General features: G+C 36.7%; 1 protein-coding gene across 5 annotated transcripts in view; it reads left to right on the top strand.

Annotated features, from left to right (window-relative positions):
- The first annotated feature begins 2,069 nt into the window (after nucleotides 1–2,069).
- Nucleotides 2,070–24,228, top strand: part of vps13c (vacuolar protein sorting 13 homolog C) — a 65,749-nt gene continuing 43,590 nt past the window's right edge. For 3 of the 5 annotated variants that reach the window (XM_059530021.1, XM_059530020.1, XM_059530024.1), the window contains exons 1-19: nucleotides 2,070–2,295; nucleotides 10,738–10,781; nucleotides 11,181–11,223; nucleotides 12,720–12,815; nucleotides 14,602–14,703; nucleotides 15,928–15,990; nucleotides 16,212–16,280; nucleotides 16,470–16,579; nucleotides 16,704–16,763; nucleotides 16,845–16,904; nucleotides 17,011–17,091; nucleotides 19,388–19,445; nucleotides 20,074–20,201; nucleotides 20,290–20,396; nucleotides 20,488–20,659; nucleotides 21,742–21,804; nucleotides 21,894–22,029; nucleotides 22,123–22,217; nucleotides 22,403–22,545. In XM_059530021.1, the coding sequence (XP_059386004.1) occupies nucleotides 2,196–2,295; nucleotides 10,738–10,781; nucleotides 11,181–11,223; nucleotides 12,720–12,815; nucleotides 14,602–14,703; nucleotides 15,928–15,990; nucleotides 16,212–16,280; nucleotides 16,470–16,579; nucleotides 16,704–16,763; nucleotides 16,845–16,904; nucleotides 17,011–17,091; nucleotides 19,388–19,445; nucleotides 20,074–20,201; nucleotides 20,290–20,396; nucleotides 20,488–20,659; nucleotides 21,742–21,804; nucleotides 21,894–22,029; nucleotides 22,123–22,217; nucleotides 22,403–22,545 (1,730 nt within the window). In that variant the 5' untranslated portion in view covers nucleotides 2,070–2,195. The remainder of the gene's footprint in view (nucleotides 2,296–10,737; nucleotides 10,782–11,180; nucleotides 11,224–12,719; nucleotides 12,816–14,601; nucleotides 14,704–15,927; nucleotides 15,991–16,211; nucleotides 16,281–16,469; nucleotides 16,580–16,703; nucleotides 16,764–16,844; nucleotides 16,905–17,010; nucleotides 17,092–19,387; nucleotides 19,446–20,073; nucleotides 20,202–20,289; nucleotides 20,397–20,487; nucleotides 20,660–21,741; nucleotides 21,805–21,893; nucleotides 22,030–22,122; nucleotides 22,218–22,402; nucleotides 22,546–24,228) is intronic. The other 2 variants (XM_059530025.1, XM_059530023.1) reach the window with 1 other exon arrangement.

The following is a 24,228-nucleotide window of genomic DNA, read 5'->3' as shown; positions in this document are numbered from 1 at the left end:
GGGCCATTCATATATCGCGCCTAAAAACGCGTGGAAAATGCTAGACGCGCAGCTTTCTCCTTCTTTCCATTATATTATAGCAGACACATATTAGTTTACTGTAAAAAAAAAACAGCAATTGTAAAAAAAAATATTGCAGTTATTTATTGTAATCAGGAAAAACAGGGAAATGCTGTAAAATAAATTACGTCAACACTGATGTAAATATTACAGTAACGGCTGTAAAAACTGTCAAATTTACAGGTATTTTTTTTACAGTGAACACCACATCAGTGATCACGTCTTCTGTTCATTATTTGTATTATCCACCTTATTTTTCTATGATTTTTCCTGTAAAAGCAGGCACAGTCATTTGATGATGTGTCTGGCTTCCAGCTGTTTGTAGCTGTACAGAACCACTTGTTTTGTTGATTGAAATTGGAAACTGGTGTTTCTTATATTATTTTAATGTATTGTTTTAATCACATGGTTAGTAGTGCAAACGGTTAGACTGTGATAATAAGGAATCATTACTTTCCAACACAATATCAAATGTGTTTTTTGTATCATTAACTGGATGGGATTCTGTGACACTCATTTGTGGGGTGTCAGAAGCTGTGATTTCTCACAAACGAGCTCACAAACACTGCTTCATCAGGCATTACAGGCATGGTGAAATGAAAATGAGACCAATCGGACCAATCACTGCAGATTAGCGTCACACAAAGGAGGAATGCATATTAGAAATGAAAGTATTTTTTGACTTTCCATGCATATGTCAGCCTGTTGTTGGGGACTCCCAAAACCCAAATGTGAACCTTTCATTACCCAGAATAGGGGCACTTTGATATATTTAATCACTTCTTTATGCCATTCTTCACCCTTTGAACAATAGGGTCTAAAATTAACGCTTGCCTTAAATGTGAGTAAAAATTGGTATTGCAGAGTATGTAGAACTGTGTCAGTCGCCAGTTGGCCATTAACATTTTTATTGAATTCTAATCCTAGTTATAGTATAACATTGCAGACTTTAGACTGGAAAAAGAAGCAACTTTTTGATGAAACGTCAAACCGGCCCTTGTAAAGTGGAGAGTCGTTCAGATGAGGTATTAAACTGGCCTCCTGACATTCTGTTCTCATTAGTTGCCCACTTTAATCATGAATTTGACCTCATTGTTTAAGATGGTAGTGCATCCTGATGGCAGAGCTTGTCAGGATGCGCTACCCCTCTATTAGAACAGCTCTATCAAGGCACAGAGTTCAAATGCAGCTGTTGCATGTAGTAGCCCGAATCTGGGTCCTCACAAGGTAATTTGTACAGTTATGTACAAATGATACATAACTGTTGCATTACTCTTGAAGTATAGTTTTTATGGAAATGATGAACAATATTAAATATTTAGATTATGAAAGTCAAGCAACTGAGGACAGAGTATATTCAGGTATGATCAGTTTCAAGATGCTTGTTGTTGGGAGAAATAAATCCCCCCAAATTCTATATCATTGTTATCAGTATTTGTTTTTCCTAAAATAAATGTATTTTTAGAGGGTATTAGAGTTTTGAAGCTGATGAAGACCAATCATTTTTTTGGATGAGGCAGGCTTTAACCTGGCCATGACATGGAGGAGAGGTTGAGAGCCCCAGTGGTTGAGAGATGCCCAGAACAGTGTTCGCTGGGCAGCTTGACCACCCCCCACTGTGTGATTTTGAGGGGACCCCATAGCAAAATCAATACATTGGGCCCAGAATACCTAGCATCGGCAGCAAGTGCAATTATGGTTTCACGCCCATCCACAGTTTATCACCTTGTTTTTACCCCATAGTCCCCTTTCCTTACTGTAACCCAACTGAAGAATTTTACTTCACATGGAGGTGGAAGATTCACAATAGGCACCCTCACAAACGAGTCACTCTTCTCCAGGCCACAGATGACATCGTGCAATGACATTGTGAGATGAGGTATTAAACTGGCCTCCTGACATTCTGTTGTAATTATTTCCCCACCTTAATCATGAATTCAGTGTTTAACTAGCCAGCCTGTTTATTATACAGTAATCGCAGCGACCCCTGATCTAGACAGTGTGAGTGGATCACCGATCGAGTCGATCTCGCTGTATACGCCTGTCATCCTTGGAGGGAAGTAACCTTATCAAATGCGTATTGTGGCATTTTAGCGCGTTATCTTCGACAGCGTTGCTGTCGTTTTCGACTAACCATGGTGTTCGAGTCTTTAGTCAGTGATCTCTTGAACAGGTTTATAGGAGATTATGTGGAAAACCTGGATAAATCGCAGCTCAAGATTGGCATATGGGGAGGTAAGCGTTTATTCGTCAAAACTGTCCGTCTACATTAGTGCAAAGAAACGCGTGTTTTCTGTTCTGGGTTGTTGTCTGCTGCAAAACGTTCTGTAATGATATGCATTGCGAGCTAGATGTGAATTTACTGCAGTCTCCATTAATGTCTCTCGTGCTGGATTGGTGTCTGTTTCTGTAGACTGGCGGCAGTCTGTCAAGTTGCTTGTCCCAAGGAGTCGTTCAGAGGCGATGAAAACACCCATTATTTTTACTGTTCACTTCTATTATTTTTAGGGTTTCGGCTTTTATTGTGTAAAAGGATTTCAGTCATCATCATTACATTTTCGTTTACATGAGTATTACATGAGACATTTGTCTAATATAGATAAGACACAGAAAATGGTTCTCAATAATTAGCTGAGCAGATGAATGGACAGTCAGTATTTCAAAACAATGCTGTTTGTTCTGCTTTGTTGAATTTGTGCAAGTAAAGCTCAAGGTGAAGTGAAGCACACCTCCATCAGGGGAGTTCCCTCCAAAGAGGCAAGGAAGGCAGTGTCTCCTCAAAAAATTGGATGACAAAATAATCGATATCAAAAACATAAATAGCAAGTATTAGTAAATATGGCATTAAGAGTATAAAAGTCACTCATTTTTATAAAGTAACACTGTCCAACAGCGACACCTGCAGGTACAGTTACAGCGGAGGCTTGCTTCAGTCCATAGACTTACAACAGAGACCCCTTTGCATGCTGTGGGCCTAGTGGGCGGTAATTAAGAATGAATGGGGGAAAGTCACATGAGAGGAGGCAATGCCTCCATTGCGCTATAATTGGATATGATCAGTTATGACTGAATGTGATTGGTTCATGTGATAAATCCCGCCTCTTGTTTTCGTGCAAGCTCTCGGCCTGAATAAAGAAAATGATGGCATTATTGCCTAATTATAAAGTAAGCAAACAACGTTCCTGCTTAGATACCAAGATGGTCCTCACTGCAGAACACAAAATCCTGGGGGCGAGGTTGGATCCAGTTCCAACTCCTCCCACTTTACATACCTCTAAACCTCTATTCGTCTATCCATATTTACCCCCTGATCTCTAAACCCACCCATCTCCTTCCCTTAGATATGGATCCAACCACGACCCCTGAATCTTGTGTTCTGCAGTGAGGGGCTACTGTAGATACCACTACATTGTGTCATGTCAAAATAAAACTTGAAATGGTCTGAAAACGTGATGAATGCATCAGTTTTTAGTGAGCATATACCTTTGTGTCTATGGCAGTGTTTACAGAGCTTTTATGACGATGACCCCGAATGAAGTTGACTGTTAAAAAGAACATCAGTTCACAAATAAAAAAAAATATTGGAAACATTTTACAATAAGGTTTCATTTAATGTGTTACTAGGGGTGTAACGGTTCACAAAATTCACGGTTCGGTTCGATACGATACACTGGTGTCACGGTACATTTCCTTGATTTTTAAAATTTTTTTTTATTTATTAAAACTAACAAAGTATGTTTTTTTTTTTTTTTTACATTGAACAATGATGGAGCTATTCTTTACCCATCTTCTATGGTGTTTTCTTAGCAGCATACTGTATAAAACAAAAACAGCTCCTTATAAAAAAAAATTAAAATGTTATATTATTGTAGTAGTTATGAACAAATACAAAGATGTAACTTTTTATATGGAACTCTATAACTCTTTATATTGAGTGTGTTTTTACTCAATTGGTTCTCTATAGGGCTTATGTTTTTTGGAACAAAAACCCTGACCAATTTGCTGCCCTAGGCTAGATTTTACCTGGCGCCCCATGCATCACAGCCCATTTCACCCTGTCATTGTGTTCATTATTTAGCATATATATATATATATATATATATATATATATATATATATATATATATATAATTATAATATAATTATAATAAATTGAAAACAATTTTTTTTAATTGTAATAATATATCACAATATTACATTTTTTCCTGTATTTTTGATCAAATAAATGCAGGCTTGATGAGCAGAAGAAACTTCTTTCAAAAACCTTAAAAATAGTAATGTTTCCAATCTTTTGGCCTGTACTGTATCCCCCCAAAACTGCACAACTGTAGAGTATAACATTAATAAAAAAGTGATAATAAAAAATGCGTCTTAAAACTGACATGATTCACAGTCTGGGGACTCAGAACTCAGAACAACTGCTAACATTAAGTTTAAGGTAAAAATAACTGCCATGAAATTATAGTATCTTACTCCACCTTCTTTTACTACATCTCTTTACCTCTGTCTTTATCCTCTTCTCTTCTTTTTGGCACTGTATCTATCGCAGACTATGCTCATTTATAATGTGTCATGTAAATTCGGCCTTCCGTCACAATCAGGAAACTTTCACCGTGTCTAGAACTGGCGTGAGCTGCCATGCCCGTTTCTACGAGCTGTGTGTTAACAAAAGCAGTGCTGTCTACATTGGATGCGGCGTCGGGCACGCTACACAACAAATTACCAACAACTGATCGTGCGCGCGCTCTGTTTCTGACGCACTTCAAGCACTCGATGGGCGGGGGAAGATTGAAGAGCCGGACTTTTTTTTTTTTTTTTTTTTGCTTTTGGTAGTATATCCATTATAGCTTACAGGGAATACAAAGTGCACCCAAACACCAGACCTGTTGGTTATTAGAGGATCTTCTATTTCTGGTCTGTTAAACGCATTGGCCATTTTGCAACGAGCCTTCAGCGTGTATTACTGAGTGAGCGAGCGCGCGCCTGACTGAGTAGCCTAACATAAACATATAAGTTGGTGTTTTTTTCTTCTTCGGGGGTGTCAGGGGCATTGCCTGTTACGTCGTTTGGGTTATTGGGCTACCTTGTTGAACGCATATCATTATATTTCACAATTTTTTTTTATTTTCCAAATATAATTAATTAGTCCAACGAACCGTTCAGTCCATAATGCGTACTGCGTACCGAACCAAAAGCCTTGTACCGAACAGTTCAATACGAATACGCGTATCGTTACACCCCTAGTGTTAACTAACACGAACAAACAATTAACATTACAAATAAAACAAATACTGTTCATTGTTGTTAGTTCATGTTAGTTCACAGTGCTAAACTAATGTTAACAAACAAGTTTTGATTTTACATTAGTAAATTAATTTTAACTAAGAATAATAAATGCTGTAGAAGTAGGCTATTGTTTGTTCTTAGTTCAAGTCAAACTCCACATATATGTTTGAAAAACCTGGGACACTACATAACTACAGATTTATCTTGACACCCCCTTTGGCCCACACCCCCCCATTACTCCTGTCATCACTAATGACCTCTTTTTAGAGTTAAAGTATGTAAACTGTTCTACATTGTATAAACTGTTTACAAAATCATTGGTCATACACAAACACTGCTGGGAACATGACCCTTTCATTCTCTTTGTGATCGTGTGGTGTATTTTATTGTTTGTAGGTTTAAATACAAATATGTGTGTTCGTTCAGTTAATGTTAGTAGAAGCATAGTCTTTGAAAGGAGTCCTTTGAAAAGGAGTCATATCAGATTGCTGTCATTCTGTTGTGTTGTTTTAATCACTTTAGGGGATGTGTCAAGGCGGGAACAACTAAATTCCAAGCATAGTTTGAAACCAGGTTCATTAGAATAAGAAACATATGGCATGAAACAAAAATTTACCTCATCTGTACCTCATTACCTAATTTTAAATTAATGTCTTAGCTCCTACTGTGAACAAATCATCAATATGAATATATGATATGTTTCATTTTTTATCATTTATCATTTCATAATTATCATAATCAGAATGTCTTAACTTGACATTGTCAGTTGATCTTACAGTGAAAATTGCAGGCTTTTCTCTACTTAGAGAAGTCGTGGCTTAGTGGTTAGAGAGTTTGACTCCTAACCGGAAGGTTGTGGGTTCGAGTCTCCGGCCGGCAATACCACAACTGAGGTGCCCTTGACCAAGGCACCGAACCCCCAACTGCGTGTGTTCACAGTGTGTGCACTTTGGATGGGTTAAATGTAGGGATGTGCACGGATAGTCGAACATTCGAATATTCGTTCTGCTCGAATTATTCGATAAATAAAAATGATATTCGGATTTCGAAAAAAAAAAAAAAAAAAGTTCACAATAAAACCTAATTTGGTCACTTTCTGTGATTCTCCACGGCATAGTTGAAGATGTATGTAGGGCTGCAACTAACGATTATTTTGATAATCGATTAATCTGTCGATTATTTTTACGATTAATCGATTAATCGGTTTATGTACTTATATTTTAGTTTTTCCCATTTTTTCCCCAAGTAAATTATTAATAAATGGTCTTTATCATTCAGCATAGATTTAAGAGATTTTAACCATTTTGCACTGTCATATCCTCATCAAAAATATACCTGGAGTTGTTTTATTGTGTTAGTAATCCTTTGTCGAACTCTTCTGCAATCAAAACACTGACCCATACTCTAGCAAATTTCACAAGGAGATTTCAAATAATGTTTTCACCATGGCAGTCCTTAGAGCTCCTAAAGTAGTTTAACATCCCGAACAAAGCTTATTAAGGAATCTTTCAGAACATATTTTCACGAAGAATAAGGATAAAATTGAATAAATAAATTGAATAAAATAAAATAAAATAAAATTATAGAATAAAATTGCAGTGCATTGTATTTTATTATATACTGGGAAAAAGCTTTATAGCTTTTGCTGTGAAATTGTAAACAATCCTTCAAAAAAAGTGCCAATGGCATGAAACCTGAATGGAACTCACAATTTAAAGTAAAATCCATCAGAAGGTTGTCCTGAAAAAAAAAATAGGACACACACAAAAAACCTGCTGTGTGAAAAAGAGCAGTGAATAATACTTAGAAAAAAAGTGAATTTCAAATATCTACATTTACCTCTCTCATTCAGTCATAATTAGGCTGCACGACTGAATTTTGAACTGGTAAACGACAAACTGATCACAGAACATGTTTGTAAAGCTTTAAATGTTAACTGTTAAAAAGCAATGTTATCAGCTTTTACGACTAAACATTTGCAAACAACATTGTACTGGAGAATCTGCACAAATGAAAGTCTTAGTTCACAAATCGCGCCTAAAAACGCGTGGAAAACGCTAGGCGCACAGCTTTCTCCTTCTTTCCAAAGCGCTCACGCAGAAGCGCCCCTGAGGTGTCTGCCTTTGCTAAGCAACCATGACGTTCTCTCTCATTGAAGACGCGGAAAGACGCGATATGTGAACGTCCCCTTAAACAGTGCAGTAGTGCAGAGTTTACAGGTTACTCTTCTTTTTTAAAGGCTCAATGTAAAGTACTCCCACATCACGCTGAATGCTGCAGACATAGACATCATATGATGTCTATGGCTGCAGAGACGCTGTTCGGGAAGCACGTGACATAAAACAAGGCCAGCTATTGGCTATTCGCTACTTCTCCTGTTGTACTGGCTGAGTAAAACCTCCGGTGGCTCATTACTGCCACACTTTGGTCACCGCAGATATGAAATATGCACGAAATGAGCCGCTTACGGCAAATAAAATTTATTTAGCAACGAATCGATGACTAAATTAGTTGACAACTATTTTAATAATCGATTTTAATCGATTAAATCGATTCGTTGTTTCAGCTCTAGATGTATGCAAGCAAAAAATTATTAATAAATGAATAAGGGGCCATTCATATATCGCGCCTAAAAACGCGTGGAAAATGCTAGACGCGCAGCTTTCTCCTTCTTTCCAAGGCGCTCGGGCAGAAGCGCTCCTGAGGCTAAGCAACAATGACGCTCTCTCTCCATGAAGACGCGGAAATTTCAGCAAAGGATAAATGGATTTGCAGCACAAAAAATCTCTTTCAGTAGCTCTGCTACTAAATTTATTTCAAAATGCCAATCCATATACAGTTATGATCAGCTGTTCCTTCATCTTGGCTGAGCTTTCAACGTTGTTACGGGAAAGGATGAAGCTGAATGATTAGTTCTTGTCACATGACTTGCGGTGCGCTTGCGGCATTCTGAAAAGTTGAGATGTTTTTAACTCGATGCGGTGCGGACGCGCCTGGAAAAAATGGGACCGCGTCGCATCGCGTGCGCATCGCGACCGCTTCGCTGCCATTATGAGCATGCATACCGCGTGCCTACATTGGAAATAACGAACTTGAGCGCGGAAAAGACGCGATATGTGAACGGCCCCTAAGAGCTGCGGTCTTCTACAGTACTTCAAATATGCCGTGAAGAACCACAGAAAGTGACCGAATTCAAGAACATTGTTGCGGCATCTCTCAAGCAACGAATAAACACCGCTAACTTGGAGAATGCAGTGAAAACTCCTCTTCTCGCGTCTGCCCTAGACCCTCGGCACAAACATCTCAGGTTTCTCGATGAAAACATGAGAGAAGTAAGAAAAAAAAAACTTTTTGAACATTATCAGAACATTTTCCTTGATGCGAGTGCTGCGTCACCAACGATGAATAGGATGCAATGCCCACTCGTCGGAAAAGGCTGTGCCAGTTCTTCAGAGATGATTACAGAGAGTCCAGCCGAGACGAGTGGGAACAGTTCTTGCTGGAGCCATGTATTCCACCAGGTGAGGATCCCATTCAGTGGTAAAACGAAAACACGACGCGCTTCACAAAACGTATTCGCTTAGCACACCGTTATTTGTGGGTCCCGCCAACGTCTGTGCCGTCAAAGCGCGTTTTCTCCGCGGCCGGCCTTATTGTTAACAGACTAAGGAGCCGACTTTCCCCCTGAACTTTTCAGTTCATCTCAATGGACGCACAGTGCACCTGATGCTCTTTAAACTCTTTGTGAAGGCGCACGACTCACCGTCGCTTTACTGATAGCTCTGTTTCTTACACATGCAAAGAGAGAGAGAGCGAGAGTCTTATCACGCTGAATCGACACGCTATATGTAAACTATTCTTTGTTGTCTTCTGTCAAAATAATGGAGTTCATTTAGAATTATTCATATTCATTTTCGAACAAGCAGAAGACATACCGGTTTCTCCGGTAGTGGGCGGAGCTAATGCGCAAATGGCAATTTCATTGGCTGGCGCTGATCTAGTACCGTCCCTGTTTTGATTTCAGCAAATCATTTTGACCGAACGCAGACAACGTGATTAATATTCATGAGCCCAGCAGATCATCAATTCATAGTGCATTGTACATAAATTAGTATGATAGTAGAATTAGTAGTAGTATTATCTTTTGTTAATAATTAATATGATCTATTACTATTTTTTCTACAGAAACCCTCAATGACCAAAAATATCTTAAGCATCACCACCAGTCTTAAGTTCTGTTAAAATGACAAATATGCATTCATTAGGCCTAAAAGTTCATTTTTACATAAAGGCATTGTGCTAGAAATATTACTATTATTTAATAAAATGTATGTGATACTGCTACTGTTGAAAAAAATTATAAAACTTTATTTTTTTAAGAAATAAATCACAATATTTCTTCCATGTTTTAATTTTAATAGCAAATCCCCTTTATTTACCAAAAATAAAATGTGTTTAAATTTCATAAATTAAAAGACAAATTAAATTTGGGTGAAACTTGTTTACTGTTTTTCATAATTATATAACTTGTAGAAAAACTTTAAACACAATTGTAAATAAGTATAAAGAATGACATTGGTTTTATTTTTAGTGCTAAAAAGTTTTTTTTTTTAAAATTAGCATATTTTTGTGTTTTTTTTTTTGTACCGAAATTGGTACAGAGAACCGTGGATTTTCACTGGTATCGGTACCGAATACTGAAATTTTGGTACCGTGACAACACTATGCAGGACTTCTTAATCATGCCTCTGCAAGCGCACATTCATCTGCCTCAGTTTTTAAGTCCACATCTCAAAATTCAACCAACAGCCAGTGCATAGAACCAAGTCCCTGGCTTCAATTTTCATTTTTGATAATCTGTTACACTTGGATTTACGCCATAATACAGATCTGTCACCACTTTCATTTCATTGCAGAAATGGTCAACTGTTGTTTAACATGAGAATGAGAGGAGTAAAGCGTTTTTGTATAATGAACATTCAGCTTTCATAGGTGTGACAGACTCCATAGGGGTTTATTCAGTCCTTGGCCAGATCAGCATGGGTGCCCTATTATTCTGTCAGCCTGCAGTTTGATAAGGTGACGTCTTTATCCTAGCATCAGATAGGCTGCTCTGGTTGACATTTATTTCTTTTCTGTGATGCCAATCCAATTATCGTCAGTGTCAAAAGTGGCCAACCATATCAGGATGCAATTGTTTAAGCATTTCATAGTAGCATTTCTTATCTGTGATGCTTTCAAAGTTTTAGATGTTTATATGGATGGCTTTGAGAGAGAAACTATGTAATACATGTACTATCTGCAATATACATTATGTAGCATAGATGAAATAAAATTTACAATACAGTCATTTTTATCTTTTATCTTTTCATTCTTCTTTTTTTTATTTAGGAAATGTGGTGTTGGAAAATCTGAGAGTGAAAGAAAATGCTTTGGTAAGTATTTTTAGGAAAATATTAAGTTTAATTGCATTTTATCTATTATTTTAATATAGATTTGAATTTGTTATTAACAGGATTCCATGCCACGAAATGTAGAATATAGTAAAAAAAAAAATATAATAATAAAAAAACCACAAAACACAAACAATAAAAGAACTATATTTATCTTGCTAAGGGAAAGGCTGTGTATGTAACACTGTGGTTAGTGGTAGACACTAAAGCATATGCTGAATCAAGAGTATGCTAAAATAAAGAGATTTGCTGATGTTACCACAACTAAATTGTAATAAATAGAGTTTAACTATGTATATGTGCACAAAATGGGATTTGTAATATTGAATTCTTGAAATCTGCATTTCAAACCCATTTTACCAATTTATTCTTATTGTTTAGAGCGAGTTTGATGTGCCTTTCAAAGTGAAGGCTGGTCAGATTGGTAAGTACCCAATTTTCACTTTATCAGTAAAGTTATGCTGCAGGGAGCTGTAGCATGTGTACTGTCAATGAAAAAGTGTGAAATATGTAGTTTTCTAATATTTTGGCTTGTGTGTTGGGAGCTTGTAACCAAGGAGACTGAAGTTGACTTCCTGTTTTGTGCTGCTCTAGAGAGATCATGCTGACTGATTGAACTTTGCAGTAACAGTCAAATAAAAGTGATTTTATTTGACTGCCTGATGTTTATTTGGAGAGATCACACTCCAAACTCCAAAAGTAATAAAGACAGTTGAGCAGTAGTAGAGCTTGTTGTAATAATATAGTAAATTTAAGTCTGTGGTCTATTTTCACAGTTCACAGTTATTCCTCAATGGATTTGAGGTTTTGTTTAAGTTTTCAACAAATACTTCTGTTCGTGAATAATCACAAAAGATACCTTATGGCAGTGGATTAGGCAGTGTGTGGAAGCAATATGACTCTGTTCTGAAACTTTTAGGCCTCTTGGACTAGTTAAAATGACTTTGTAAGAATTATCGATTTCAGTAATGTTGTACTGTTTCAGTAATTCAGCATACAGTACATCACAGCAAAGATGTTTTGCCAGTAAATGGGAGCTTGTTGAAATCAGTTCATGTGATCACATGATCCAGTCAGATGACTTAAAACATCTGCTAGACAGTGTGCCAAGATGTCAAGCAGTAAAAAGTAATTGGTTAAAGGGGTCATATGTTGCTACATGCACTTTTACAAGTTGTTTGAACTTGAAATGTGTGTTGGCTGTGTGTGTAACACAACCAACCTAAAATTATAAAAATCCACCCAGTGTATTTTTTATTAATTTTTTTTATTTGCTCAAATCTATACCCCTTTCTCAAATTGAGCCGGTCTCAGATGCCTGTCTGTGTGACGTCAGAAAAAAAAACGGGCCCCTCCCACGATAGTTTGATTGACAGTAGCGTTTCAGCACAGTCTAGACCCGCTCTGAGTGACTGTCATCAGTCCACCATTGTTTCATCGCCGGAGCAGATGTAGACAAGAATATCTCCTAAGTGATTGAGTTGTTCTGTTGTTGGATGTAATAATGAACACAACAGTCTTCATTTACTCCTGATATCTGAGCCACTGAAGACGCAGTGGATTATGTCTCTTTTTGAAGGGAATCTGTCCCTGATCTACTTAAATGCATCTATGTTTACATTAATCATTCAAGATCCAGCTTCACCCACAGAAGAAGTGAGTGTAAGGTTTTTTTTAATGAAGTGAGAAAGCATAATAGGACCCCTTAAGAAAAGATCTGCTTGTTTTGCTTTATTAAATGTTCTTGATCAAAATATATTTAGTCAAAAGTTACCCAATGAACCCTGACCTGTAATGCAGCAGATAATTTTTTTTAAGGTTTTCAAGTTTTCTATATTTCTATATATTTCTGTATTTATGTAAATCAAGTACTTTTATATTTCTTATAGTCACACTGAATTGAAAATGTCTGCTTTTAAGGTAAACTGACTCTGAAGATCCCTTGGAAAAACCTGTACAATGAGGCAGTGGTGGCTACATTAGATGGATTATACCTTCTGGTGGTTCCAGGTGCAAGTGAGTGCTTATAGTATTTTTTATTTACTTATTATGTTCCCTCAATGTGACATGTTTCTTAATGTGGAAGTTGTTTTTACATCTAGCTGGAAGCACCATGCTATTTATTTCATGACACTTTACTACAGTAATTTGTCTGCAAAATGCTTTCATTTATTGTTATAACATGTCCTCTTAGAAATTAATTGCATGATTTACTAATAAGCTAGATGGATTCCTGCCTCTTAACTGAGGATTGTGTAGTGTCTTGCATTATACAACATTTCATTAAACAAAGAAAATGTAATTATCAGTCACAAAATACTGTATAGTTTTTATAATACATAACATACGATTTTGATCATCTGTAATAAATAATGCTTTTAGTAATTAAAAGCAGTCAGTGACACTTGCATCATTATTATCTTAGACCCATTTGAAAGCTATGTGAGGATGTTTTTTTTTGTTTTTTTTTGCAGCAATTACAAATATATTGAATATCTACATTTCTTTGATCCAGTATAGATTTTCAGTATCACTTGGGCTGCTTCAACTGACATTGTCTTTTACATGTTGCAGCTGAGTCTAAGTTATTTTCCTCACCTTACAATGGTAAGCCAGGTGTAGAAGGTGTGTTGCAGGGTGGTGGCTTGGGACCCGGAACGTTAAACTGCTCTTGTGTGTATCTGAATCCTTGATTATTATGGCAAACTTTATATGCACCTTTGGTTACAATGTTTAATCATACAAGTGTTTATTTGTATTGACAGTGTATCAATCAAGAGTTTTGAGAGTGTTTGTTCAAATTTGGTATTGATCTTAGTAACTTTTTACCATTCTTTTGGGATCTGCTTTATCCTGTAGTCTGATCAATTCTGTATAATGCATGTTCTGTAAGTAAAATGAGGCAAAATGATTTTTCTTTGTGTTTGTTTCTTGCAATGAATACATTTAACTTCTACCTGCCAATGAAAAGTTGTTGCTGTTTTGAGATATACACAAGCATTTATCTTTCAACAATGCTGAAAGATGTTCTGTAAAGATGGATCGTCTCAGAATTATTTAATATGCCCAGTGTAGTACAATGTCTTGTAAATTCACTATTGTTATCCATAACACTATAAATAGGTGCATAATCTTGAAATATTTATATTCTGACATAACACATGTCTTTTTCATGTTTTTATTCTTTAATATGTCTCTTGTTGTAATTATATGTGTGCACTCAAAGCTTCAATAACAAGAAAAACTCCTTCTGTGTGCTGGCACACTTGCCAATAAAGCTCTTTCGGGTTCTGAGGAATAGACTATATTTCTTAATGGATTGAATTGCCTCAGGAACTCTCTATAGATCAGAAATAACAAGTGGTTTTTTAATATTCATAACTGTCTCTTTTATTACTCTGGTGAAGAGAGCTAAACAGTGGCTGCATATACAATAGCAGGCATTAAGGTTTTTGTTTCTCACATGGATTGGTCTGAACTGGTCTTTCCTGATAGAGCTTCACTACTGGATTCCAAATCAGAGGACAAAGCCTCAATGAAAATATTAAGTCTGCCTGAACGAGCAGCATTAGACTGTAGCTACTTATATGCCACAGTGCAAACCGTGGGAGATGGTCATTGTAAAATACTTTTCTGTTATTACATGGTTGACTGAGCTCCCAGTGTTTGGTTTGACAAACACAATTTTAGGTGGCAGCAGTGAAAACAGATTAGTAATCAATTAAAGACTTCTGAGGTGTTAATGATATAAATGATGTTTGTTTACCTCTACAGTAACTGCGTGTGTATTGTGTGTTTAAAGCGATGAAATATGATCCAGTTAAAGAAGAGCATTACCAGCAGGAAGCCAAACAGAAGGAGCTTCAGCGCATTGAGGAAACCCTGCAGCTGGTTGCACGCAGAGGTGAGAAACCCTTTGTCTGTTTGTATGCGAAGGGTGTGATACTTTCTTAACCTAGTACATAGTCAACTTTTGCATTCAAATTTGTCAGTTTTATTTTGATGCTCTCTTGTACGATATGCAGTTATTGAAAGTATAACTATTAAAGGGTGTTCATCATTTCATTAAATCCCATCCAATCACATCACAATCAGTCTGTTTCTACTTCATTCATAACACATTCCTCCATTTATTTGAGTTTGCACATTAAATCTGCATTGTATCAGTTTATTGCCTCAGCCGCTGCTGTTTTTGCCTGTTTTAAGATCATCTTCTAGCACTAACTTTAAAGGATAGCAATATAATATGGCAAACATGTTAAACTTTTAAGAACACTTTCTCTTTAACAGGGCATTTAAAGTGAGTTGCTGTTAGCATGTAACAATATTAAAGCTCTGTGAAAAAACACAAAACCAAAGAAACCTTGTTTCAGATCACATAAATCTCCCATGTAGTTTTTCAGGGACTGTCTAACCAGCATTCAAGAAGATCCTATTATTAGGAGCACTTCTTCTTCCCAGTAAGCAGATTCCTTAATAAATATTCAATCTTTTATACTTAACACTATATTGTTATGATATTCAAATAAAACTATTATAGTACTATTCAAAAGTTAGGGGTCTTTTTGTTCCTTTTTCTTTTTTGTTCTTTAGAAAGAAATTAATTATTTTATTCATCAGCAAGGATACATTTAATTGATCTAAAGTGACAGTAAGGACATTTGTAATTTTTATTTATTTTTTAATAAATGCTGTTCTTTCAGTTCAACGAATAATTCATAATTTCATAATAAATAATTTTTTCTATAATCCCAAATCAGCATATTAGCATGATATCTGAAGGATTATGTGACACTTAAGACTGGAGTAATGTCATCAGCTTTGCCATCAGGAACGAATTACATTTTTATATATATTAAAATAGAAAACTGTTCTAAATTGAGATATTTCACAAGAATGCATTTTTATTTATTTATTTATTTATTTTTATAGATTTATTATATCACCCATTTATCTGTCAATGGCCTCAGTATAACAATTATTTCAGAACATCAGTTTAAACAAAGTGCATCCCTACATTAATCAACCCACCCACCCATCCATCCATCCATTCATCCTTCCATCCATTCAGATCTCTCTGTCTAACAGCTGTGTGTGTTTGCTTTGTGCTGCATCTGCTGGACGGCAGGCTCTCAGGCTGGAGAGTTTGTGTTTAATCTGGAGAGTTATGTGTGTAAGAATCCACCACTGGGTATGTACAGACCCATTCCTATAGCAGGCTATTCACACGCCCCTCTCAAGGAGACATTTTTTATTTGAAAGTGTGCAGTGAGGGTCTATATGTGTAGAAATGTTTTTCTTCCCCAATAATTGGTGTGCTTTGGTGCAGTTCTATGTTTGTTTAATCCTGCTGCACTAGTTCTTTTCTACCTCACCAACTTTTCTCTCTCTCCCAATGCTGCGCTTGGTAAGACAAAGGACATAAGCTTAAAAAGCGTAAAAAACCCTTTAGGAGATCTAAAAAGTATGAACATAAAGCAGGTGGGTGGCCCAGGGCGGCTGTGAACGACTGTGATCGTGGCAAATATGAGCAATATTTTCAATAGCTTTATTCTGTTTATTGGACTAAATATGTTTGCTTAAGTATTAGATTGTATAAGGCATTAGAATGACAAATCGGATGGAGTTATTATAAACCCTTTGTGTTTACTAAATTATTTTTAATTTCAGAAAGGCACCAGGAAGAAAAGAAGGACACGTTTGCTGAGAAACTGGCTACACAAGTTATCAAAAACCTCCAGGTCAAAATCACCAGCATTCATATCAGATATGAGGATGATGTAAGTGTTGACTCTCCATACAGTGCAGCTCTTGAGTTATGTGTATTTTTGAACCTATGTGTTGCATATTAATAAAGATTTGTGTAATTAGATTATATGTTTTCATTTTCCATCTGTGCTTCAGGTGTCAGATCCTCAAAGGCCTTTTGCTATTGGCATGACTCTTTCAGAACTCAGCCTACAGGTACTCTTTCAAAACAAATGTAAAAATAATTTGATTTGCATGCTCTGGTCTTTCAGCACGTCCTCTGTTTTTCTCTTATAGACAGCAGATGAGAACTGGAAGCCTTGCATTCTGAATGAAGCAGCCAAGATCATCTACAAGGTAAACAACCAGAGAATATATCTTATTTTTCGTAATAATAATAAGATCTCATAGTACAGCTGTGGTTGTGTGTCTAACACGTGTCTGTATGTATCCTCTACATAAGCTGGGCCGCCTGGAGTGTTTTTGTGCTTATTGGAACGTGAACAGCCCAATCTTCTACAGAGGCTCATGGGGGGAAATAGTGGTAATGTGCCTTTTTTTTCTTTAACAGCCGAGCTCTAAAGTGTTGTTTACCGTATTTTCCGGACTATAAGTCACACTTTCATAGTTTGGCTGGTCCTGCGACTTCTAGTTAGGTGCGACTAAATTAAAAAGGTGCGATTTAAAAAGGTTTCAAATCTGTCATCATTTACTCTCCTTCATGTTGATTCAAACCAATAAGACTTCTGTTTATCTTCAAAACAAATGAAGTGATTTTTAGTGATAGATTTCTGTCTCTGAGGTCCATTCCACCAAAAATATTTGCTTCATAAAAACGTTGCAAAAGTAATCTATAGGAATAAAGTGGTTTAGTCCATGCCTTCTGAAGAGACACAATCACTTTATATGATTCGATAATATTTAATTTTCGGCTTTTATTTGCATATAAACATTCAATAATGCACATACATCAGTGCACATAAAGAGCACATCAGATTGGTCACCCACACTTGCTTGATGCACAATAATCAATGAGGTACGTCAGGTAAGTATGATTGAGCTTCCATTTGCCATATTTGATGTGCTCAATGAATGTGCGCTGGTCAGTGTTTATGTGAGACACAAAAATATCCCAGTTTTCATTCAAATATTTTCAGTTGTGTTTTGAATATGAATGACAATTTTATGTAATGGAGCAACATGAGGGTGAGTAATTGTAACCGATGTATAATTTTTGGATGAACTCACCCTTTAATTTAGAAAAAACACAAGAAGAAAGTGTAAATTGAATATTTTTAATCCTGTTATGCTCTGAAGATGCAAGGAAACAGCTCATCTGCTTCTGTTTGTGTGTGAACATACAGACAAAGTGTGGGAAGATCTGAAGGTGCTTACCGACAAGCAGTACAAAATGTTCTTTAGTCAGTGAAGGTGTATGATAAAACATAATAAAAGTTGAAAGTAATTGTTGATAAGTGTCAGGATTCATCCAATAAACGCACGAAGCATGATTTGCAAAAGTTCAATTCTTTATAGATTTTCAATTTTTTAAAAGTACTGTACACGTGGCCATACATAGAGAAAATAAAGAAAACTGCACAAATAAACGAAAGGAAAATTGGGAGTTCCAGGGATCAGATGTTAACAGTTGGGATCCCTTTCCCAAAAAAAAAACTCCCTTAACAAACAAAACCCTGCCCTTATATTACCAGGACTGTACCATTAACAGATAACAAAGGGGTCACCCACACACCAATACACTCAAATGACACAACTACCTAAATTCACATTGCATTTAGAACATCGTAAATCAAATTAATAACCATAATTCATATTCACTTAAACAACATAAATCATGAATAAAAACAACATTATTTGTCTTTGCTCATCGTTACATCTTCTGTTCACCAGCGTGCTCTCCAGCGACTAGAAAATAATAAGGAGCTACCTGTCCTCCTTTAGAGCGCATAAAGAAGACCACAAAAGCTACCTAACTTAGAGCATCCATATTTAAACAAATAAACAAAACATACAAAAATAAATACACATGTATAAAGGTAGAGAAAACAAGGGGAAAACACCTCAAAACCAATACATAAAAAATTTACAAACATTTAAATCAAATCGCTTCCTTCGGTCATTACAATTAGACACATAATAAAAGTTTTCTTTTTATTTTTAATATTTTATAGCTTGATCTCTATCCATTTATGATCATATCAGGAACTGATATAGTTTATTGTAAACAGCTATACTAAAAATCTTTGATCTTGTTGATGTAAACTCGGCCGCTGAAAGCTGTATCATTAAACTGTATCATACATACTGAATTAATATTGTGCTGCATGAAGATGAGAAAGCTGTCCACCTCATTATGTGTGAATGGCTTTTCAGAGACCCTACAACATGCATATCTCCATGTTGTGTATGTATGTGGAGTCCAAAGGTCTGATACCACATAAAAAATAATAATAATAATAAATAAATCTGGAAATATATTTAAAAAATTAATTTTTATTCATCGAATTTGTGACAAACACAATTTCTCTTTGAAGTATTGGATTATTCTCAAATCATGCTAGATAACACGATCATCACATTTTACACTAGCCTTTGCAGTTCGTGTAGCTCTAGTGTTAGTGCTCTAGTTGCTGTGATTAAAACAAATGAGAACACTACAATGTGAGATATTAAAATCTAAAGGTGAAGTTTTCAGTTAAACTTTTTTGCTATGAAAATAAAGGAAATGAAAAAGAAAAAACTCAGACTATTTCCGTCTCACTGTGTGTCTGTATGTACATTTTAAAATATATCTCAAAATACATTTTTTGTTTTTGCAGGACAAGCTGAAAGTGGGAGTCAGCACAAAAAATGAGGAGCTGCAAGGCTATCAGTACAGTATGTATTTTTTTATAATTACTTATTCTGTATTTTCTTATCCACAGAAAGATGATGGCTATGGCATCTTTATTATTATCTGGCCTGGAGCTGTTTAGTATAGCTTTGTTAGTATGTTTTGGTGTCGTGCTTAACTGAATAGAAAGAATAGGGACGATGACAAAAAAGAACAACATGGATGTTGAAAGCCTTAGGAGAAATAAATATTAAATTATAAATAGAAAAAAAGTAATAATGATGTATCATCTTTGGCTGTTGCAAACCCTATTGTTTCATACTTTAGTTGGGTGTGTGTGTTTTACCTGCCACAGCTTCAATTTCAAGTGCTATTTAAACATGCTATGTGATCTCAATCGGTACACATGACACACCTCCTTATAGCACACAAACTCCAGTAATCACAGTGTGTACTATTTCTTCAACAGCCCCATATTTACATGTACTAGTTAAACCACACATGTCAGTAAGAGTGCCAATACAGCTACATTTAACATGCATATGAATGCAATAAGCTTTTGTCAGTGAGATATAATGAAATTATTTTGATGGTTAAAGGATTTATGAAAAACTTAGGGTTAGCATTCTAAATAATTGCACCCATCATGATGAACTGATTTGTTTCTTACAGTTTTCAAACCCATATTTGCTTCTGCAAGGATGTGCATCAATCCTAATGCTGAAGTTGAGCTAAAATCACCCAAAGCAAACCTGCTCCTTGAGGTGCAGAACATCGCAATTGAGATGACCAAGCCACAGGTATAACAATATGGCCACCATCATGTGTCTTAAGCACAAACTACCATTCAAAAGTTTGGGGTTAGTAAGTTTTTTTGGGTGTTTCTAGTACCTGTCTATGGTGGATCTGTTGGAATCTATAGACTGCATGGTGAAGAATGCCCCCTATAGAAAGTTTAGGCCTGATGTTCCAGTCCACAGAAATGGCAGGAAATGGTAAGTGCATTATGTGTTCATATGATAATGTTTCATATGGCTGATTTGATTGGAGCATGGTGTTTCTAACAAGGCCCCTTTGATTGGTCAGGTGGAAATACAGCATCAACAGTATACTGGAAGTGCATATCAGGCACTTTAACCAGATGTGGAACTGGAACAACATCAAGAAGCACAGGAACACACTTAAGGCTTACAAAGCTGCATACAAAATCAAACTCACACAGGGTAAAGTCCGAGAAGACACGGAGAAACAAATCCAGGTATGAGCTAAAGAAGAATAGTTTATCCAGATAACGTCAATGCATTTAAATACATTGGTCTATCAGGTTTTGAACAACTTTGCTAAACAAAGAAACAAAATGCTAAGAAAGTCTGAGTTCCAGTTCATGTTTCACCATTCAATTTGTTAGAGGGATAGGTTACCCAAAAATGACATTTCCTCTCATAAATTACTTACTCAAATCCATTCGTTTCAAGACCTTCATTCATCTTCAAAACACAAATGAAGATATTTTGATGAAATCTGAGAGCTTTTTGACCCTGCATAGACAGCATCGCAACTGACACGTCCAGTTCTCAGAAATGTAGTAAGGACATAAGGATGAGTAGTTTGACAGAATATACATTTATTTTTTGGGTGAACTATCCCTTTAAATTGTTATGATGAAATAATTTATAATGATTTTTTAAAATGTATTAAAGGTGCAATAGGTGATTTTTTTTTTTTTATATATTGGTTGAAAGTATCTTCACATCCCGATAGCAATCATTAATTTAATTGGTCTAAATGTATTTATATGTATTTATATATTCTGTGGAAGGCGTAGGACCAAAAAAATGTTCGTCCAATCAAAACGCTAATTCCAAGTATTGTGATTGATTTTCCTACCTGCCTGTCAACATGTTTATTTGCATACCTCTGTACACCCGGTTCACGCAGACAGGATACGTCATCAATGCGTTACGTACTCTGTGCAGACAGAGTGAGAATGGCAATCAAACATCAACAACCTGACCTTCCTTCCTGGTATTGTAGTACTTTTACTAACTGTACTAAAAAGTTTTCTCACCGGTGAATGACATGTGATGTATTGGAGAAATGTTGTCTCTGGTCGTCTGGTCTGTTTGCGTTCATGCGTTCAGGAGGCGTTGCTTTGGACGGGGATTTGCAGGGAGGGTGGTATGTTCACTTTCAGTGCTATCAGGCTAAAGTTAGCATTTTCCAAGATCTCTTACTGCACCTTTAACATATACTATTTTGAAATGAATGATTCGTTTTCTTATTTAATCATTCTTAAATATGTTTTACTATTTTACATTTATTAATTGTGTTTTCTTTCAGGAGCTGGAGAAAGTTCTGGATGTGTTCAACATTTTATTGGCCAGACAGCAGATTCAGATGGAGGTTTGACAACATGTGTCAAAACAGAAACCAGACTGTACTAGTGTTGTGTTTTTCATCTGGTCTAGTAAGCTGACTTTGTTTCTTCACAGGTTGTTCGGTCAGGACAGAAGCTGGTTGCTAAAAAGACTGCCACTCAGAAACAAAGTGGAGGAGGCTTCTTTGGCGGCTTTTTTGGCAAGAAAGAAGGGAAGAAGAAAGAGGAAGAGGAAGATAAAGGGCCTGAGAGTGAGGGTTAATCACTAAAATAATTGCTAAAGTATGAATAAATGCACATTTTAAATGGACATCCATATTTATATTCACGTACTCTTTGTACAGATATTGATTCCATCATGACTCCTGAAGAGAAAACAAAACTCTACACAGCCATTGGCTACAGCGGTAGCTCTCATAACCTTGCCTTACCAAAACACGTGAGTGGAAAATACTCTGTACTACATTGTATCGTCACAGTCACATTACTGTTGTTCTACAAAATGAATGGGACCACACCTTAACAAAACATGTTTCACACTGACAAAAAAAATATATATACTGCATATCCTGTTTATCCTGGACATACACTCAAATGTTTATGTATATTTGTTCTTATGTGCAGTATGTAGCTGTGATTGTCAATTTTAAACTGTTGAGCACCTCAGTAACATTCAGAGAGGAACCTGGCATTCCAGAGATCCTCAAAGTGCAAATGATTGACCTCAGTACATCCATCTCACAGAGACCAGGAGCACAGGCCATCAGGTATGTTCAGAATTACACATACTTACAGGGAAACCCTTAGCATTGGCCAACAAATATATATAGGTAAATATATATATATACACAGTACAGACCAAAAGTTTGGACACACCTTCTCATTCAAAGAGTTTTCTTTATTTTCATGACTATGAAAATTGTAGATTCACACTGAAGGCATCAAAACTATGAATTAACACATGTGGAATTATATATGGAATTATACACATAACAAAAAAGTGTGAAACAACTGAAAATATGTCATATTCTAGGTTCTTCAAAGTAGCCACCTTTTGCTTTGATTACTGCTTTGCACACTCTTGGCATTCTCTTGATGAGCTTCAAGAGGTAGTCACCTCAAATGGTCTTCCAACAGTCTTGAAGGAGTTCCCAGAGATGCTTAGCACTTGTTGGCCCTTTTGCCTTCTGTCTGCGGTCCAGCTCACCCCTAAACCATCTCGATTGGGTTCAGGTCCGGTGACTGTGGAGGCCAGGTCATCTGGCGCAGCACCCCATCATTCTCCTTCTTGGTCAAATAGCCCTTACACAGCCTGGAGGTGTGTTTGGGGTCATTGTCCTGTTGAAAAATAAATCAGAATGAGCTTTTATTGCCAGGTATGTTTACACATACGAGGAATTTGTTTTCATGACAGAAGCTCCGCAGTACAACAGAATGACAGCGACAGAACATAAAACACATAATAAAAGAATATAAAAATACAAATAAGTAGACATGGAATGACAATATACAAATTGACAATTGTAGGCAGGTATATTACAAAAATGCAGTTATGTATGTACATGTATATTATGTGCAAAATTTAAGTGTATACTAAGTATGTGTGTTAGATAAATTAAGTGTATGTGTATATAAATATAAAGTGTAGTGTGTTCAGTGTGTATCAGCTGTTCATAAGATGGATTGCCTGAGGGAAGAAACTGTTCTTGTGTCTGGTCGTTCTGGCGCTCAGTGCTCTGTAGCGTCGACCAGATGGCAACAGTTCAAAGAGGGAGTGTGCTGGATGTGAGGAGTCCAGAGTGATTTTAACAGCCCTTTTGCTCACTCTGGATAAGTACAGTTCTTGAATAGATGGGAGAGTTGAACCGATGATTCGCTCAGCAGTCCGGACTACCCTCTGTAGTCTTCTGAGGTCCGATTTAGAAGCTGAGCTGAACCAGACAGTTACTGAAGTGCAGAGGATGGATTCGATGATGGTGGAGTAGAACTGTTTCAGCAGCTCCTGTGGCAGGTAAAACTTCCTCAGCTGGCGAAGGAAGTACAACCTCTGCTGGGCCTTTTTCACAATGGAGTCAATGTGAATGTCCCACTTCAGGTCCTGAGAGATAGTGGTGCCCAGGAACCTGAATGACTCCACTGCAGTCACAGTGCTGTTCATGATGGTGAGTGCGGGGAGTGCAGGGGGGTTTCTCCTGAAGTCCACAGTCATCTCCACTGTTTTGAGCGTGTTAAGCTCCAGGTTGTTGAGAGTGCACCAGACAGCCAGCTCTTTAACCTCCTGTCTGTAAGCAGACTCGTCACCGTCCTGAATGAGGCCGATGAGTGTGGTGTCATCTGCAAACTTCAGGAGCTTGACAGAGGGGTCCTTAGATGTGCAATCGTTAGTGTACAGGGAGAAGAGCAGTGGGGAGAGAACACAGCCCTGGGGAGCTCCGGTGCTGATTGTACAG

Source organism: Carassius carassius, chromosome 3, assembly GCF_963082965.1.
Source record: "Carassius carassius chromosome 3, fCarCar2.1, whole genome shotgun sequence".
Classification (NCBI taxonomy): Eukaryota; Metazoa; Chordata; class Actinopteri; order Cypriniformes; family Cyprinidae; genus Carassius; species Carassius carassius.
This window is presented reverse-complemented; position numbering and strand designations above follow the sequence as displayed.